The following is a 17,640-nucleotide window of genomic DNA, read 5'->3' on the forward strand; positions in this document are numbered from 1 at the left end:
GATTGATCTAATCTTGGCATTATGTTGTGAATTGGATGGTAAAAAGAGCTATGACAAAAAGATATAAAGGTCCCATTCAGATTTTGGTTAGATTCCTGGCTGCTCCATTTCCAATTCAGCTTCCTGCTAATGGCCTGGGAAAGCAGTGGAAGATGACCCCAGTCCTTGGGCTCCTGAACCCACATGGGATAAGGGTCCCCCGCCTCCAGCCCAGCAGCATCTGTTGGCGTCGCGCCTGGGCCGGGCAGCGGGGCCAGCTCACGGGACGGGTCCGGCATCCTGGTCGCCAGGCCTCCACTGGGCAGCGGGATGCCCTGTCAGGAGGCGCCCCTGAGGCCCAGCTCGTACTCTTGCGAGACTTCCAGCGTCCCTAGCCATCCGGGCCGGCCCTCCCTGTCCCCTCGAGGTGGTGCTACGCTGAGCGCCCGCTTCCACCCTGCCAGCCTCGCGGCTGTGTGCCCCCCACCCCGCCAGGACCCGCTCACCCGGCCGTTCCGGGCGCCTGTCCCTCCCGGTCAGTACCAGCAGCCCTCAGACTGGGCGTCTCCCCAGAAAATGCCCCGGGTTGCAAGACTCGCTCGTTGGCGAGGCGACTCAGCTGAGCTGTAGAGGGTGTCGTGGTGGGGCGGGGTGCTGGGGCTGGCGGGGCGCTGTGGGGGCGGGGTGCCCTGTGCAGCCGGCTCATGTTCCCTGCAAGACAGGCACTGCTGAGGTCTCCCCTGTTTTTTTTTTTAAGATTTATTTATTTGAGAGGCACAGTTACAGAGCGAGAGAGAGCGAGAGCGAGAGCGAAAGAGAGATCCTTCATCTACTGGTTCACTTCCCAAATGGCCACAACAGCCAGCGCTGGGCCAGGCCAAAGCCAGGAGTCTGGACTCCATCCGGGCCTCCTACGTGGGTGGCAGGGGCCCAAGCGTGGGCGTGGGATTCGGCAGCCCTTAGGACACCGCTGGGCACCCACAAAATCTCTCGTGCTGGGGTGCCGGGGTTCGAGTCCCGGGAGCTCCTGGCTCCCGCTTCCTGCCAACAATGCACACCTGGGAAGGGGCGGGTGCCGGCTCAAGTGCTCGCGGCCCCACCGCCCACGCGGGAGACCTGGGCTTTTGAGGTTATCTCGAGAGCACACTAGTGGACCGACCTCTCTCCCCGCTGTCAGCCCCGGGTCTCGTCGCGTCTCCTCTCAGGCGCAGGCTTCCAGGCTGGGTCCGCGTAGCAACAGCGTCCTCCGGTTGCTAGGGAACTAAACGCCACCGCTCGGTCGCTAAGGGGAAGCTAAGACCTAGACATCCTGGGTGAAAGTGGACGCATCACGTGATCAGTTCTCGGGGCGGGGAAATCCTACCACACCAACCAGGCTTAGAGCAAACAAACGTTTATCCAATCAGCACTTTTTGTGGGCGGGGATATTCGTGGATGCACCGCCTCTCCTTGCCGCGGTTTGAGATTGACTCGTCCTTTATCCAATAATACTAAGGATTCTCTAGCTTGACCGACATATGGGCGAATCAACACGCAAAGCCTCGCTTTCGGAGGCGGGCCAGGGGAGGAGCCGCTACGCCTGACGGGGACTCCAGCGATCTAGCTCGCTCTCCGGCCAATCGGACGCCGCGGGGTGGGTGGGAGCTTCTCTGAGGTAGAGGCGAAGGCCAATCGGATGAGGGCTGTGTAGGCGTTGCCCAATGGAGACGCGGCAAGGGGGCGTGGCCAAGGGCCCGGGGCTCGGCGTTCCTGAGGGTGGGGCGGGGGCGAGTGTCAAGTCAGGTCGGGACCGCGGCTGGGGACGGCGGAGACCCGGGCGGGCAGACTGGACGCCCCGTCCGCCGCCGCGCTTTCCGTGCAAGATGGAGTTCCTCCTGGGGAATCCGTTCAGCACCCCGGTGGGGCAGTGCCTCGGTAAGGCCCCGCGAGCGGCGAGCGCCGGGGTGGTGACGGCGGCGGCTGTCGAGGCTGGTGCGGACCGCGGGGGCCGCTACCGGCTGAGGGTCCCCCGCCTCCAGCCCCGCAGCATCTGTTGGCGTCGCGCCTGGGCCGGGCAGCGGGGCCAGCTCACGGGACGGGTCCGGCATCCTGGTCGCCAGGCCTCCGCTGGGCAGCGGGATGCCCTGCCAGGAGGCGCCCCTGGGGCCCAGCTCGTACTCTTGCGAGACTTCCAGCGTCCCTAGCCATCCGGGCCGGCCCTCCCTGTCCCCTCGAGGTGGTGCTACGCTGAGCGCCCGCTTCCACCCTGCCAGCCTCGCGGCCCTGCCCCCCACCCCGCCAGGACCCGCTCACCCGGCCGTCCCGGACGCCGGTCCCTCCCCGTCAGTACCAGCAGCCCTCAGACTGGGCGTCTCCCAGAAAATGCCCCGGGTTGCAAGACTCGCTCTTGGCGAGGCGGCTCAGCCGAGCTGTAGAGGGGGTCGTGGTGGGGCGGGGTGCTGGGGGTGGCGGGGCGCCCTCTTCCACCCTGCCAGCCTCGCGGAGAGAGAGAGAGAAAGGGAGAGAGCATTGTGTACTCAGCATAGTGTTGGGCATTACGTTGACTCCAGAGGAGTAGAATAGAAGTCCTCTCCCTGCGGCTGAGTGCTGAACGTTTATTTTGTGCAAGCGTGGGTCAGCCTCGTGAGAACTCACCCATGTTACTCATTTCTTTCCCCTCCTCACTAAACTGAGAAGGCCCCCCGAGAAGTAGTGATGACGTTTAGAATTACCAGGTTGGTGCTAGCAAAATACTTGCTAATTGCTGTCATTAAAGAGCAGATTGGTGACTGTTAGACACGCTAGCATGTCATTTCTTTTTGTAGTGGTGTCTTGTTACCCGCAGCCATAGGAACGTTGGAAGATTTCTGTATATTTTTGATTACTTCATTGATGAAGGAATTGGAGTGTCTCCAATTTTCATCCTATTAAATAATTATTTTAATAACAAATAATATTTTTGAGATTGCAGATCTTAATACTAATATACCTATGTAAAAATGAATTTTGGTGGACTACACATCTGAATATTAATAAAAATAAGACTTGTATATACATGATTTTGAATTAGAGGACAATGATATATCCATCTCTTAGAGTTACTAATTATTACATGCATAATAATAGCAAGCTTTTTCCACGATCACTAGACTTAATGTATACTTTTTTCCTTTTAGTCACGATATCATTGGAGAATTCACAACAAGCTACCGGGAACTTTCTAGAGGGCAGTCCCAATTCAATGTATACGAGGTGAGAAGCATTTTATTTTAATCACTTCCAGTAACTCTATGTCTTAAAAAATGGATTTTGCAAAGGATAAGGATAAGTGCCACAGGTTAACTTAGCAACAATATATGATTTTAAGAATATTTAAATTCCTTTAGCCAACTTGTTTCTTAGACTAAATGATATTATTTCTCTTCAAGTCCCAAGGCCTTTTAAATCTGGAGTGATTTTGAATTTTTGCATGGGAAACTTTAAAAATTAAGTATGGATATGTTAATTTTTAAGCTTCATCTTTTATATTTTGTCTTCCTACCAACTTGCCCACCAAAACTTCCCTAATAAGAAAAGAGAATGTGCTTCAGTTGTGATCAGTGGCACTGCACAGTGGCCTGTGATCTGCAGAGTGCCTTCGCTGTCATTCACATGCAAACTAGAGGGAGTGACAAGGCCATGCACAGTCAATAAGAAATCATGCTGGGGCCTGCAGTGTGGCACTGGATTGAGCTGCTGCTTGTGACACCTCTGGCACCCTTATTTGGAATGCCAGTGAAGTCCCTGCTGATCTTCTGATCCACTTCCCTGCTAATGGGCCTGGAATGCAGTAGAGGATGGCTCAAATACTTGGGCCCACTTCCCATATGGGAGACCAGGATGGAGTTCCTGGCTCCTGGCTTAGGGAACGAACTAGTGAATAGATCTCTTCTTTTTCCGTCTCTTCCTCACTTTGGATGTCTCTGCCTTTGAAATACATAAATCTTTAAAAAATCCATTTATTAAAGCAAGTCCACAGTAGTTACTTCTGCCTTAAAGCGCTCCACTAGTTGATCAGCAAGCATGTGTTGGGACACCTGGCATAGTTTAGCACTGTTCATCCTTGAGCTGTGGTATTGCTATATTCCTATAATTTAATACTTGTGGAAGTCAAAGGAAAATATTATTATTAGTGTTTCATCAAGAATAATAACCTTTCTCTGCTGAGTTGACATTAAAATTGGCCTCTTTTAAGTTAAAAGTGAAGGAGTCTCCTTTACCTCCCACCTTCTTACTGCACTAAGTATTCCACACACTAATTTGTACACTTGTAAAAATTACTAAATGTTTTCCATAGCCCATATTTTGTGTATCCCTCTGGGGATACAAAGATGACTAGAAAATGTCAGTGTGTAATGGGAGAGGCAGACATATGAAGTATAGCTGACATAGGCCCTCTGTAGTAGTGGTCCTAATCCAGTTTAATCTGTTTTCTGAGTTCTCCTGGGGAGCCAGGCTTCCTGGCACTGCTTTATCCAGTGCCTCGTTACCTCTTCATAGGTGGTTAGAAATAGAATCCTGACTGTTGTCTCCAGTTTCTCTACGTGGATCTCTGTGCTGTCGACTGAGTAGACTGTGCTCTGGTTGAAACCTCAGTTGAAGAGCGTCCCAACCCTGCGCTCTGATATTTAGGATCTCCTCAACATGGCTCCCGCTCACTTTTTCAGACTCATTTTGAATCTGTTTGTCTGTGACCTCTGTTTCAGTCAAACCCTTTCTAGACTGCTGTCTTTGTTCATTTCATTTTTATTGGAACCCTGGTTTATGTTAATAAATTCTGGCTCAAATAGTACTTACTCATAAAGTCTTTCATCTTTCTTTCCCAGTCAAATGCTGTCCCCATGCTGTGGGTTGAGAAGAGCTGGCAGAGCCTCTTAAGGCACTACTGTATTTTAATGATCCTGTGAGATTGACAGGTGGCACTCTTCTTTCTTGTTCCTTGGTGCCTTCAGTTTGTTCAAATGTAGGAGTGCATTGATACTGCGTTGATACTTCTCATGAAACCAATGGTCAAAAAAATCAGTCTTGTGTCGATAAAATAGACTACTAGGTAGTATGGGCATTCCGTGGAAATTACTAACATTATGAAGCAATTGATAGGTTGGTAAACCTCTTAGATATTCACACGTTGGGTGATCTGTTGTGTTAGGGTATTTAATTCTAACAAGCTACATTTCTTAGATATGCATCACTTTAAATTTTCTAGAAAGTAATAATAATTATTGTGGACCTTGGATGTTAGTAACCTGTTCCCAAGAAGCAGATGGTAAAAGATGCTCAGTGCATCAGGTGAGTGAGAAGAGTACCTCTGACAAACGAAGCTCTCTTTCCCAAGTCTCCCCAGCAAGTGTGCAGAGAAGCAGTGCCCAGATAACTGGCCAGGAGTCCTCAAAGCATTTGTAAAGCAATACCTGCACCAGACACCAAGGCAGCCGATTAAACTACCGTCTTCAAAATTACCTAACGGGTTTGAATTGTTTCATCTGTTTTTTTAGGTGGTGAATCCCAAAAAGAAAGGAAAAAAGAAAAAGTGTACGAATTCTGGAACAGTAAGTCAATTTTTGTGTTACCCATTAAACATTAAAATTAATGAATAAAGCCCAAGTGGACATTTTAAATCAGGCTGGAAACAAGTAAGACTGGGGCTTTGTTTCACGTAGGATTGCACTGTGAACATGACACAGGAGTCGCCTGCCTAGGGAGTGATCACGGGGAGCACACCCGCTGGGGCTGGTGGCCTGGCTTCCTGCAGGTCCTCCTGTGGGCTGAGTTCCTGGAGGGAAGCTCATGTGTTCTTCAGTGGAGTCAGAGTACAGAGAATCAGGCAGACATGGAAAAGTTCAAGTCATATTTAGAAAGACCTGGAGCCGGCGCCGTGGCTCACTTGGTTAATCCTCTGCCTGTGGTGCCGGCATCCCATATGGGCACCAGGTTCTAGTTCCGGTTGCTCCTCTTCCAGTCCAGCTCTCTGCTGTGGCCTGGGAGGGCAGTGGAGGATGGGCCAAGTGCTTGGGCCCTGCACCCGCATGGGAGACAAGGAAGAAGCGCCTGACTCCTGGCTTCAGATCGGCGTAGCTCCGGCTGTTGCTGCCATTGTGGTGGGGGGTGAACAATGGAAGGAAGACCTTTTTCTCTGTCTCTCTCTCTCTAACTGTCTAACTCTATCTGTCAAATAAAATTTTTTAAAAAACGGTAGAAAGACTATACCCTTAATGTCACCCTTAACTGCTAAGTAGATTTATTTTACGGGGTGTGAAGGTGCTCGTTGATAATGCATTAAACGTCACAACTGTGGGAATGGATGCTGTGCTAAATCAGTGCAGTAGGGTGCAAAGATGAATGTATCTGAAAATTGTGTTAAAAAAAAAGAAATCTTCTTATTGAGTAAAAAAATACTGAAATTTTCCCCCTGAGATTAACTTTCCTTTGGAGAGGCAAAATCTGAGTTTTCTCTGCATTCCTGTGTAAGGATTCCCGAGAGGCAGGACACCCGCAGGGTAGATGATCGTGCACAGAGCCGAGTCAGAAGCGCCGGGCCCCTCCCTCTGCAGGGTGGCTCACTGACTCTGGGTTTTCAGTTTGAACCATTTTCCAGCGCCCTTTCATCTCCCCTTTGATCTAAAATCAGAAGGAGCACAGTGTCCTCTTAGACAATTTTCAAGCTGTTCTTCAAAGCGAGAAAACTGGTCATAGAAAGGAGTTAATTTTTTCTTCTTTTCTGGTCCAGTCCCTTCTGCTAATTTTCAACGTAAGAGCAGTCAGTCCTAGCAGATTTTAATAAACTATCATGTATTTAGTGCTTTTTCCAAACGCTAGGAAGTAGGGTTTTCTCTGTGTCCTTTAGGGGAAAAATGTCCTTCGGGGTTATAGTTAGTTCTGCTAGAGCTAATTCTGGGTTTCTTTTCCAGGTAACGTTACTCTCCTTGGTAGAAACGGAAGTTTCTTTCCTTGACTACATCAAGGGAGGGTAAGTAATGCTGTGAGATTGTTCGTTGCTTAGGCGTTCCTGATGATGTGTGGCATGTGCTCCCACGCGGAGCCCAGCCACTGAGCTGAGCTCGCAATGCTGCACCTCTCGCTCTTCTGTTTTAGACTGTGTACATCCCACTGCTGTCATTTGGGGGACAAGCTGTATCTCTAACCAAGAAAAGGGACTTCGTTGTATCATTAATGGTCATAGGTGGAGCTGTTATGTATACTTTCTTGAGTGTTTTTATTTGCCCAACCTGCAGAACCTTGTGTTATCTTTAAAGGGGGTGAAGTCTGGAGGGCCTAATAGAATGTGGGTGCTGACTGTAGAATGTGAACGGAATGCAGCATATCACAGGGTGACCTGCAGGAGTGGGGGGAACAGTCACTTGCTGTCCCCCAGGCTTCTGGGCAGGAATGCATTTCAGGAACAGACACTGTGGCCATTCTCAGCACCTTCCAGGACCTATCCTGTGCCGGTAATGCATTGTGCATTCTTGCACTCAGGCCAACAGGGAGATCTTCCCAGTTTTGTTTCTGTTTTTAATCTGGTTGGTCCTGTGTTAACCTAAGTAAGCACAGGTGGAGACGGAGAATAGGGTTCCTTGTTCCACAGGATCAAACATCCACTTTCCCCTGTATTTACCACACACAGAAACATTGAGAGGAAGGTGGAGTGTGTGGGGGGAGTTGACGGGGAGTGATAGTTGGAGGCATTACCCAGGTAAACCACTTCCAAATGACAGTTCAGCGGATGGTTTCCCAGCCGCCTCCCTGAGGCATCACCATCAGGCTGAGGAGAGCACCAGGAAGGAGGGGCCAGGAGACCAGGCCAGTGTCACAGAGGACACAGCTTGGCCTTTCTCGCTCTAATGAGATGAAACAAAGGAACAAATACCAGTACCTGCCTAAACAGGAAGTCCTTGGGCAAGGGAGGGCTTTCGATGGTTTGTGGGCAAATGAAAGGAAAAGATAAGCTTACTTGGGTGCAAGATGCCTTGGGAGTCCATGCACCGTTTTGTTCATAATACACATCTTCATATGCTTTTTGGACACCCCTTCCTGTGTGGGTATCTTGAACCCCACTCTGAAGCCTCAGGTGGCATCAATAAAGTTAGAGAAGTACTAACCAGAAAAAGGAGTTTGCCAACTCTCCTTCATCTTCCAACATCTGCATATTTTTAATCTTTAGAAGATGGGGAAATCAAGAGTTGATTTTGTGATACAAATAGATCTTTTTTTTTCTTGTGACAAAGGCTTAGTAGCCGTAGGAGACAGTTGAAGAAAAGGAAAGGAGGACTATGGATAACCCCAGGCACATGCTTTGTATGCTGAAGGGAGAGGCTCCATGATGAGGCTGTGGTTTGCCTGTCAGAGCAACCAAGTCTGAAAGGCTAAGAACGCCCTTTACAATTTGTTCTTTCTTGTCCCTTGTGAGCATGTGAGAGGCATGCGTCTATTAAGAAATTTTCTGTGCATTTGGTCAGAAGTATGGATCGAGTTGTAGTTTATTGAGTCTATAAGTAAGTCACTTGACTGTGTTACCCCTGAAATCACTGTGAGTTGATCATGTTCCTCTTTTGGAAATCCTTTGTGTTAACCCGGGTGTGTGGGCTTCTGCAGTGCAGGAACGGTGGTGATCTTAACGAATCATGTCGTCATATGTCTCCACTGCTGTCGACCTCGAGGTTCCTGCTCTCGGCTTGAACGCTTCCTCCTCCCAGTGCTGCCTGTGCTGGCGGGAATGCCAATACCTTTTCTGTTACAAGTCAGTGTGTAAGCAGAACCCCAGCTTAGGAAGCACCCTTTGTTCAAATCTGACTTTGAGAATTTTATAAGAACCCATTTTAAAAAAATATTTATTTGGGCCAGCGCCGCGGCTCAGTAGGCTAATCCTCAGCCTTGCGGCGCCGGCATACCGGGTTCTAGTCCCGGTCGGGGCGCCGGATTCTGTCCCGGTTGCCCCTCTTCCAGGCCAGCTCTCTGCTGTGGCTAGGGAGTGCAGTGGAGGATGGCCCAAGTGCTTGGGCCCTGCACCCCATGGGAGACCAGGATAAGTACCTGGCTCCTGCCATTGGATCAGCGTGGTGCGCCAGCCACGGCGGCCATTGGAGGGTGAACCAACGGCAAAGGAAGACCTTTTTCTCTGACTCTCTCTCTCTCACTGTCTACTCTGCCTGTCAAAAAAAAAATTATTTGGGGCCGGCACTGTGGTGCAGTGGATTAATGCACTGGCGTGAAGCACTGGCATCCCATATGGGCACCAGTTCAAGACCCGGCTGTTCCACTTCCCATCCAGCTCTTTGCTGTGGCCTGGGAATGCAGTGGAAGATGGCCCAAGTCTTTGAGCCCCTGCACCCCTGTGGGAGACCCGGAAGAAGCTCCTGGCTTCAGATTGGCACAGCTCCGGCTGTTGGAGCCGATTGGGGAGTGAACCATCGGATGGAAGACCTCTCTCTTTCTTCTCCTCTCTCTGTGTAACTCTGACTTTTAAATAAATAAATAAATCTTTTAAAAAAAATTAGTTAATTGAAAGGCAGAGTTTCAGAGAGACAGAGATGAAGAGATTTTATATTCGCTTGTTTGTTCTCCTAACGGCCACATGGGTGGGGGCTAGGCCAGGTCATAGCCAGGAGCCCAGCACTTTGGGTCTCTCACAAGGGTGCAGGGGCACATAGACTTGAGCCACCTTCCACTGCTTTCCCAGGCACCATAGAAGGGAGCTGAATCAGAGGTGGAGCAACCAGGACTGGAACCGATGCCCGGGTGGTTTGCTGGCATTGCACAGGGCTGCTTAACCCACTCTGCCACAATGCCAAGCTCCAGAAACCTATCTTTGATTTGCAAATGTAGTCTAAAGATTTAGGTTAAATTTTACCACGTAATCATTCTAACTGGAATTCAGTTAATTTCTATAGAATCAAATTATCTGCGAAAGATAATGAAAAAGATATGTATATATTCTGTAGTATTTTATGTGGAATATTTAATAAATGTGTATATATCTTAAATATATTAGAATTTTACATTTATATATCATTTACCACTATTTATAGTATTTATAACTAAAACACAGAACTTTTTTTAAAAAAAACTTTTATTTAGTAAGTACAAATTTCGTAAGTACAACTTTAGGAATATAGTGATTGTTCTCACCATACCTGCCTTCCCACCCCCACTTCCACTGCACCTCCTCCTCTCTCTCCCATTCCCAGTCCTATTCTCCATTGAGATTTGTTTTCGGTTAACTTTATACACAGAAGACCAACTCTATACTACGTAAAGATTGTAAGAATTAGCACAATCACATACACACAATATTAAAAACAAAACTATTTGAGAGCAAGTTTTACAGTTAACTCTCCTAAGACAACTCAGTGAGGACAGAGGTCCTGCATGGGAAGTTAGTGCACAGTGACTCCTGTTGTCATACACTCTTATGTATGACGTCAGTGACCACCCAAGACTCTTGCCATGAGCAGCCAAGGCTGTGGAAGGCATTTGAATCCACAGTCTCCATTAGTATCTAGACAAGGCCATGAGCAAAGTGGAAGTTCTCTCCTCCTGTCAGAGAAAAGTACTTCCTTCTTTGATGGCTGTTTCTTTCCACAACACAGAGCTCTTAATGTACAGTCCAAATTGCTAGCAGTAATTATTCTTAAATGACTTTATGTGTTTCTGCTCAAAAGGACTTGCTGTAAGGTACTGAGCATCGCCGGCACCGTGGCTCAATAGGCTAATCCTCCACCTTGCGGCGCCGGCACACCGGGTTCTAGTCCCGGTCGGGGCGCCGGGTTCTGTCCCGGTTGCCCCTCTTCCAGGCCAGCTCTCTGCTATGGCCAGGGAGTGCAGTGGAGGATGGCCCAGGTGCTTGGGCCCTGCACCCCATGGGAGACCAGGAAAAGCACCTGGATCCTGGCTCCTGCCATCGGATCAGCGCGGTGCGCCGGCTGCAGCGGCGGCCATTGGAGGGTGAACCAACGGCAAAGGAAGACCTTTCTCTCTCTGTCTCTCTCTCTCACTGTCCACTCTGCCTGTCAAAAATTAAAAAAAAATAAAAAATAAAAAAAAGGTACTGAGCAGCACAGTTGAATCGTGAGTTTTTATTAAGTTTTATTAAGGAGATCGTCTCCGTCATGGCAGTCCTTATGTTGCAATGACAGGCAAATCACTTTATAGTTTAGATTTCAGTTTTCTGTACTTTACATGACTCCGGTATTCTGAAGTCCACTGGTAAAATGATTTGATTCCAGTAGATCTTCCAAACAAACCTACCATGGCCTTAATGATACCTGATGTGTTTTTCTTGGTTCTGACCATACTGTTTGTGTCCTTATAGAGGACTCACTCCAACGTACGGATGTACCATACATGGTCATTTGCTGACCCCTTATCCTGTGCCTGGCCAGTGAGCTAAGTGCCTTCAGAGAACTAACTGTCCCCTCTCTCCATGGCCCCTTTGCCCTGACCTCTCCTTACTCCTTCCCTCTCTTCCCCCCTTGAGAAATAGACATGCTGATAATTTTCTCTTTCTAGAAATAATTACAGTAAAGTTCATCTCTTTGTACTGTTTACTTTTCGGTATGTGTGTACTTGATGTGTAATTTCTGTTCCCTGCTGAAGTCCTGTTTAGTTTACATAGCCTGAGTGTAAATTCATATCTTGACTCTCAGAATACGTAAGAATGTTATTAGAAGACACTTAGGAAGATCGAATCTTCATTGAGCTGTTAGTTACAGGGATTGGTCAAGGCATGTACTTCATGGAATATCTGATGTGTTTTACATGTAAGAAATGAGAACTCAAGTTTCATATTCCAAGGGTTTTAAAAATATTCAGTTGATAGGAGAATGACAAATCATGGCACCTTGACATGGGGAACACCAGTATTAAAATCATTGTGAGAATAAATTTCCACAAACATCTCTCCCAGCTATTTCACTGGTTTATTGTTTTTCTTGATAGATTTCCTGCAAATTTTCTTTAACTTGTTGTAGACATTATGAGTAATTTGGATGTTCTCCCCCTGATAATAAGGAAACTCAGCTCCCAAGTATATCAGTGCAGTGCAGTGACTAAAAGTCACATTAATAGCCGACAACGAACCTACATCAAAATTTCTGAAGGTAACAGCATAGAATACATGCGCTGCACTTGTTTCAGATTAGAACTAACTGCAGTTGTGGGTAATTGCTTATGGTTGGTCTCGGGGTGCCCGTTGGTCCCCGGTGAACTGCGCCACTGAGGTGCCTCCTGCAGACGTCTTTGTCATCACAGATGTGTCTCCTGTAGCCACAGAACATTCATATCACTGTTTAGCAGCTCAGTGGTATTTAAAACTCATCATCATAATTGTCTGAAACCACACATTTGATGAGTGAGAAATTATAGAAATAAGAATTTTCACTCACAAATTTTAAACTACTATACCATTATGAAGATTATAAATATAAAATGTTAAAAAGTTAGGTAAATCTGGAAGTGTACAATGTGATGTCAGATCCCTGTGATCATACAAGCTAGGGTAGTCACCTTGAGAAATTTGCTTTAAATTATTTCTTGACAATCTCATTCCATCATTTTATAACAGGGGCATCGCTGTGTGTGTAGTACTCTGCACTGTTATTTCCTATTTAAATACATGGTGTTTCTGTGTGACTGTGCCACCACTTATACATCTACCTTATTGCAACAGGCTTCCATTGTTTGAATGGACATTTTAGTAAATTCAGTTTTTTATTAAATCATAGCAAAACTGCCACGTTAAACTCTGGTGTACACGTGGCTTTTTGTGCACTTGGTTAAGTGTGCATGTAGGGGTACTTCCTAGAAATAATGTTGCTGAGTTAACTGGTATGTTTGTAGTACAGTCTGTGAGATTAAGTTGTACTGCTCAAAGATTGTCATAACTTACTCTCCCAACATCTGGGTGTGAATTGACATACACTTACCCATGCTTCATAGTGTCCATTATTTTTCACTTTTGCTTCTAAGTTTCCCGTCACTCTCAGCTCTCATCTGTGAAACCTCTGTTTGTTAGCCAGTTGTGTGTCCTTTCTAAAGTGTCTGTTCAACCAGCTGTGGATTTGGAAGCTCATCTTGTAGAGTCCTTTCTTCCCCTGCTGCTCTCTCTTCTCCCAGTCCCCCCGGAAAGCTGCAAGTATTTTTGGTGGGAGGCAGAACATAGAAAGACAGCTGGCAGCTACACTCCTCGGAGTGGGCAGCACTGTGGTCTTCAGGTGCATCCATTTCAGTCACCTCCAGAGACCCCTCCACTCTTAACTTCTGCTCTCTGATGAGACTAAAGAAGAACATAAATAACTGATCAACCAAATCAGCCCCAAGTAGTGCAGTGGGTGGCGGCATTCATTACTACTTGGCAGAGTTGTGGAATTGTCAAGGTTAGCTTTTAGTTTTTTTCACTCTTATATTTATATAAGGTGAACAGATTTCATGTATTTCATATTTACAGATTCATAGGTGTAGTGATGCTTCCCACTCTGTGCCCCCTCCTGCCAGTGTTCCCACCCTCACTTCTCTTTCCTTTCTTATTCTTTTTTTACTGTGACATACTTTCAGTCTATTTTATAATCTTAAGTTTAACCTCCTACTAAGTAAAGAATTCAGCTAATACAAGGGGAAAAAAAAAAACTGTTCCTCAGTGGTAGAGACCAAGGATGTAAACAGTAATGGAATCTCAGAATGTCAATTTTGCTCATACATATTATTGTTTTATACTTTATTAGTTACAAGAGATCAGGGAAACTGTTTGTTATTTGTCATATTGTAACTGGCATATTTCCTGAGCATAATAGTTTCTATTTGCATCGATTGTGTTACAAAAAACAGGATTTCATTCTTTTTTATGGGCATGTAGTATTCCATAGTGTATAGATACTATATTTTAGTTGTCCAGTCATCGGTTGATGAACATCTGGGGTGATTGCATATCTTAGCTATTTGGAGTTGACCTGCAGTAAAGAATGAAGTACAGATGAGTCTTTTATGTGCTGCTTTCATTTCATCTGGGTAAATGCCCAGGAGTGAGATGGCTGGGTTGTATGGTAGATCTGTTTTTAACTTTCTGAAGTATCTCCATACTGTCTTCCACAGTGGCTGTACTAGTTTACACTCCCACCAACACTAGATTAGGGAACCTTTTATCCCCACACCCTCACCAGCATTTATTGTTTAATGATTTCTTTTTGAGAGCCATTCTAACTGGGATGAGGTAAAACCCCGTTGTGGTTTTGATTTGCATTTCCCTGATGGCTAGTGATCCTGAGCATTTTTTGATGTGTCTGTTGGCCATTTGAATTTCCTCTTTTAAAAAATGTCTGTTAAAATCCTTTGCCCGTTTCTTAACCGCATTGTTTGTTTTGTTGTTGTTGAGTTCCTTGAGCTCTTCGTAGGTTCTGGGTATGAATTCTTTATCAATTGCATAGTTTGCAAATATTTTCTCCCATTCTGTCTCCTTTTGCCTCTTTGCTGAGTGTTTCCTTTGCAGAGCAGAAGATTCTTAGCTTGATGTAATCCTGTGAGTCTGCTTATTTGCTTTGATTGTCTGTGTTTCTCAGGTCCTTTCCAAGAAGTTATTGCCCATGCTCACGTCTTACAGAATTTCCCCAATGTTCTGCTCTAGAAATTTATGAAATCAGTTCATAGATTTAGATCCTTGACATATTTCGAATTGATTTTGTGTAAGGCGTAAGGTAGGGATCTTGTTTCATAGTTCTGCACATGGAGTTCCAGTTTCCCCAACACTCTTTATTAAGAAACTGTTCTTTCTCCAGGGCTTCATTTTAGCTCCTTTGTCAAAGATTAGTTGGTTAGAGATGTGTGAATTGATTTCCAGGGCTTGTATTCTATTACATTTGTCTGCATGCCTATTTATGTGCCAGTGCCAGGCTCTTTTGATTATTACTACGCTGTAGTATGTCTTGAAATCTGGTATTGCACTACCTCTGAATTTGTGGTTTTTTTAAATTATTTATTTATTTGAAAGGCAGAGTTACAGAGAGGCAGAGGCGGCGGTGGTGGGAGTGGTCTTCCATCTACTGGTTCATACCCCAAATGGTCACAGTGGCTGGAGCTGTGCTGATCTGAAGCAAGGAGCTTCTTTTGGATCTCCCATGTGGGTTTAGCAGCCCAAGGACTTGCACCATCTCCCACTGCTTACCCAGGTTATAGCAGAGAGCAGGATTGGAAGTGGAGCAGCCAGGACTTGAGCCAGTGCTCATGGGGGATGTCGGCACTGCATGGTGGTGGCTTCACCTGGTCTTAGCAGGAAGTTACAATCAGGAGTGGAGCCACAGTGTGAACCCAGGCACTGCATTATGGGATGTGGGTGTCTGAGCAATGTCTTAACCATAGCATCACACTCCCACTCCAGCCTTTATTACTTTTATTTGTGGTTGTCCTGTTGCTAGCTTGGGCCCCTCTCCCTACGTGGGAAGCCTGGAGGAAGTTCCTGACTTCAGACCAGCCCCACTCAGGCCTCATTCAATCTGATGCTGCTTGTGGGCTTGTCATATATTGCCTTGATTGTGTTGAGAAGTGTTCCTTCTATACCCAATTTACCTGAGGGTTTTTTTTTTATAATGAAAGGATGTTGTATTTTATCAAATACTTTATTTGCATCTGTTGAGATAATCATAACACTTTGAATCTTCAGTTTCTTAATATGATGTATCCAGGAATCTATCCATTTCTTCTAGGTTTTCCAATTTGTTCATTTATAGCTGTTTGTAATAATTTATGTTGTTTCATTGTTCTCACATGTGTGTACTTTTTCATTTATTAATGTGGGACTTCTCCCTTTTGTTTGGTTAGTTGAGCCAACCGTGTATCAATTTTAAAAAAAATACAGCTCATAATTTCACTGATCTTTTGTGTTTTTCCAAAATTGTTTTCTTCTCTAACTTTAATTATTTCTTTCCTCCTACTAATTTTGGTTTTAGTTATTGCTTTTCAAGGTCGTTGGGATGCCTTGATAGTTCATTTATTTGATGTCTTTATGTAGGCACTAACTGGTATAAACTTCCTGCTTGACGCTGTTTTTGCTGTATACCATAAGTTTTGCTATGTTGTATTGTCATCTTCTTTTGTTTCCAGGAATTTTTTGATTTCCCTTTTGATGTTTTCTGTGACCCACTGGTCATTGAGGATCATGCTGTTCAGTCTCCATGTGTTTACATATTTTCTAGAGATTCTCAGTTGTTAATTTCTGGCTTAATTTCACTGTGGTAGATCTCATCTGTTGTGGGCATGGTGGGGGTATGGTCACACCTGGTGGACCATACCCACAGTCAGCCCACAGTGGGTGCCGCCCTCACCCATGCTGATGCATGAACCACAGGAAGGGTCTGTGCAGACTCCGTGTGACCACAGAATCCACGCCGACCTGCTCCAGGCAGTCAGAGGGTTCGAGCCTCTGACACCAGACACCCAGCTACACTGCACACCCTATCGTGCAGTCCCAGAATTTCCACGGTCACAGTGCGCAAGGCTACCCCAGTCACAGGGTGCAGAGGATCCCTACTGGCCCCACAAGCCCGCATTGCCCACGGAGAGAGCAGAGATGCTCCCAGAGCCAGGTGCCCGCGGGTGCTCTGCCTTGGCCGTTTAGCCCCGGGGCCTTGTTCTCAGAAGCTGGTGTCTGCTCCAGCCCCTGGCTGCGGGAGTCGTGTGTGGCATCCCCGCTCACTGCTGCACGTGCACTGTTCCATGCTGCCCCACGGCATCCCTCTTCCTTCTGTAGAATTTCCACTGCAAACTTCTCCCCAACTCCCCCCTGCGAATGCACTCCCTCTGCTTTTCTTCCATCTTCCCCTTGGCAGAATCAGCACACCTTTCCCCTGTTCAGCCATCTTGGGCTGCCAAGGTGAGCTTTTCATAAGAGATACACCACCAGAATCACAGTAACTCATCACTTTTGAAAGGCAGAGAGACAGAGACAGGAAGGGAGCCACACAAAGAGAGATACACAGACAGAGAGAGCCACTATTTACTGGTTCACTCCCTGATGCCTGCAACAGCTGGGGCTGGGCCGAGCTGAAACCAAGAGCCAGTAACTCAATCCAGGTCTCCAGTGTGAGTAGCAGGGACCCACTATCACTGCCACCCAGGGTGCCCATTAGCAGGAAGTTAGAATCAGGAACCAGCCACAGTGTGAACGCAGGCACTGCGTTATGGGACGTGGGTCTCTGAGCAGTGTCCTAACCATAGCACCACACTCCCACTCCAGCCGTTATTACTTTCATTTGTGGGTTGTCCTGTTGCTAGCTTAGGGGACCTCAGTTCAGGGACATCTTCCATGTACCCTCCTAATCTAAGAGAACCTGCTGCTAGGTTATGCTTACCTAGAATCTTCATTGAGAAATAAGCTGAGGTCCTCAAAAGGAGTGAGAAATCCCCATTTAAAATGCAAGCACAGCAACTGAGTTGATACTCTAGCTGATTCTGGTCCATCGAAAATAAACTTAGCAGGGGATTTCTTGGATTCCTTTTGTTGTACTTTTCTCTACATTAATTTTAAAAACCACTTGTCATAGACTTACTGCCTGGGAGTAGGAGAGTAAGGAAGGGGCAGAGCGGGCAGTTTATAAGGATGATGTAGTGGTCTTCCTTATCAAAATCTGAGAGTAAGTATGCATAAAGAATTCTTTAATTACA

The 17,640-nt window shown here is 46.4% G+C and overlaps 1 protein-coding gene across 1 annotated transcript in view; it reads left to right on the forward strand.

Moving 5' to 3' along the window:
- The first annotated feature begins 309 nt into the window (after window positions 1-309).
- The window catches only part of LOC127482757 (uncharacterized), a 29,328-nt gene continuing 11,997 nt past the window's right edge, over window positions 310-17,640 (forward strand). The window contains exons 1-5 of the mRNA XM_070067659.1: window positions 310-514; window positions 1,734-1,893; window positions 3,135-3,210; window positions 5,493-5,546; window positions 6,906-6,964. Of these exons, the coding sequence (XP_069923760.1) occupies window positions 310-514; window positions 1,734-1,893; window positions 3,135-3,210; window positions 5,493-5,546; window positions 6,906-6,964 (554 nt within the window). The remainder of the gene's footprint in view (window positions 515-1,733; window positions 1,894-3,134; window positions 3,211-5,492; window positions 5,547-6,905; window positions 6,965-17,640) is intronic.

The sequence above is a fragment of the Oryctolagus cuniculus genome, assembly GCF_964237555.1.
Source record: "Oryctolagus cuniculus chromosome 17 unlocalized genomic scaffold, mOryCun1.1 SUPER_17_unloc_2, whole genome shotgun sequence".
In the NCBI taxonomy this organism is placed as follows: domain Eukaryota; kingdom Metazoa; phylum Chordata; class Mammalia; order Lagomorpha; family Leporidae; genus Oryctolagus; species Oryctolagus cuniculus.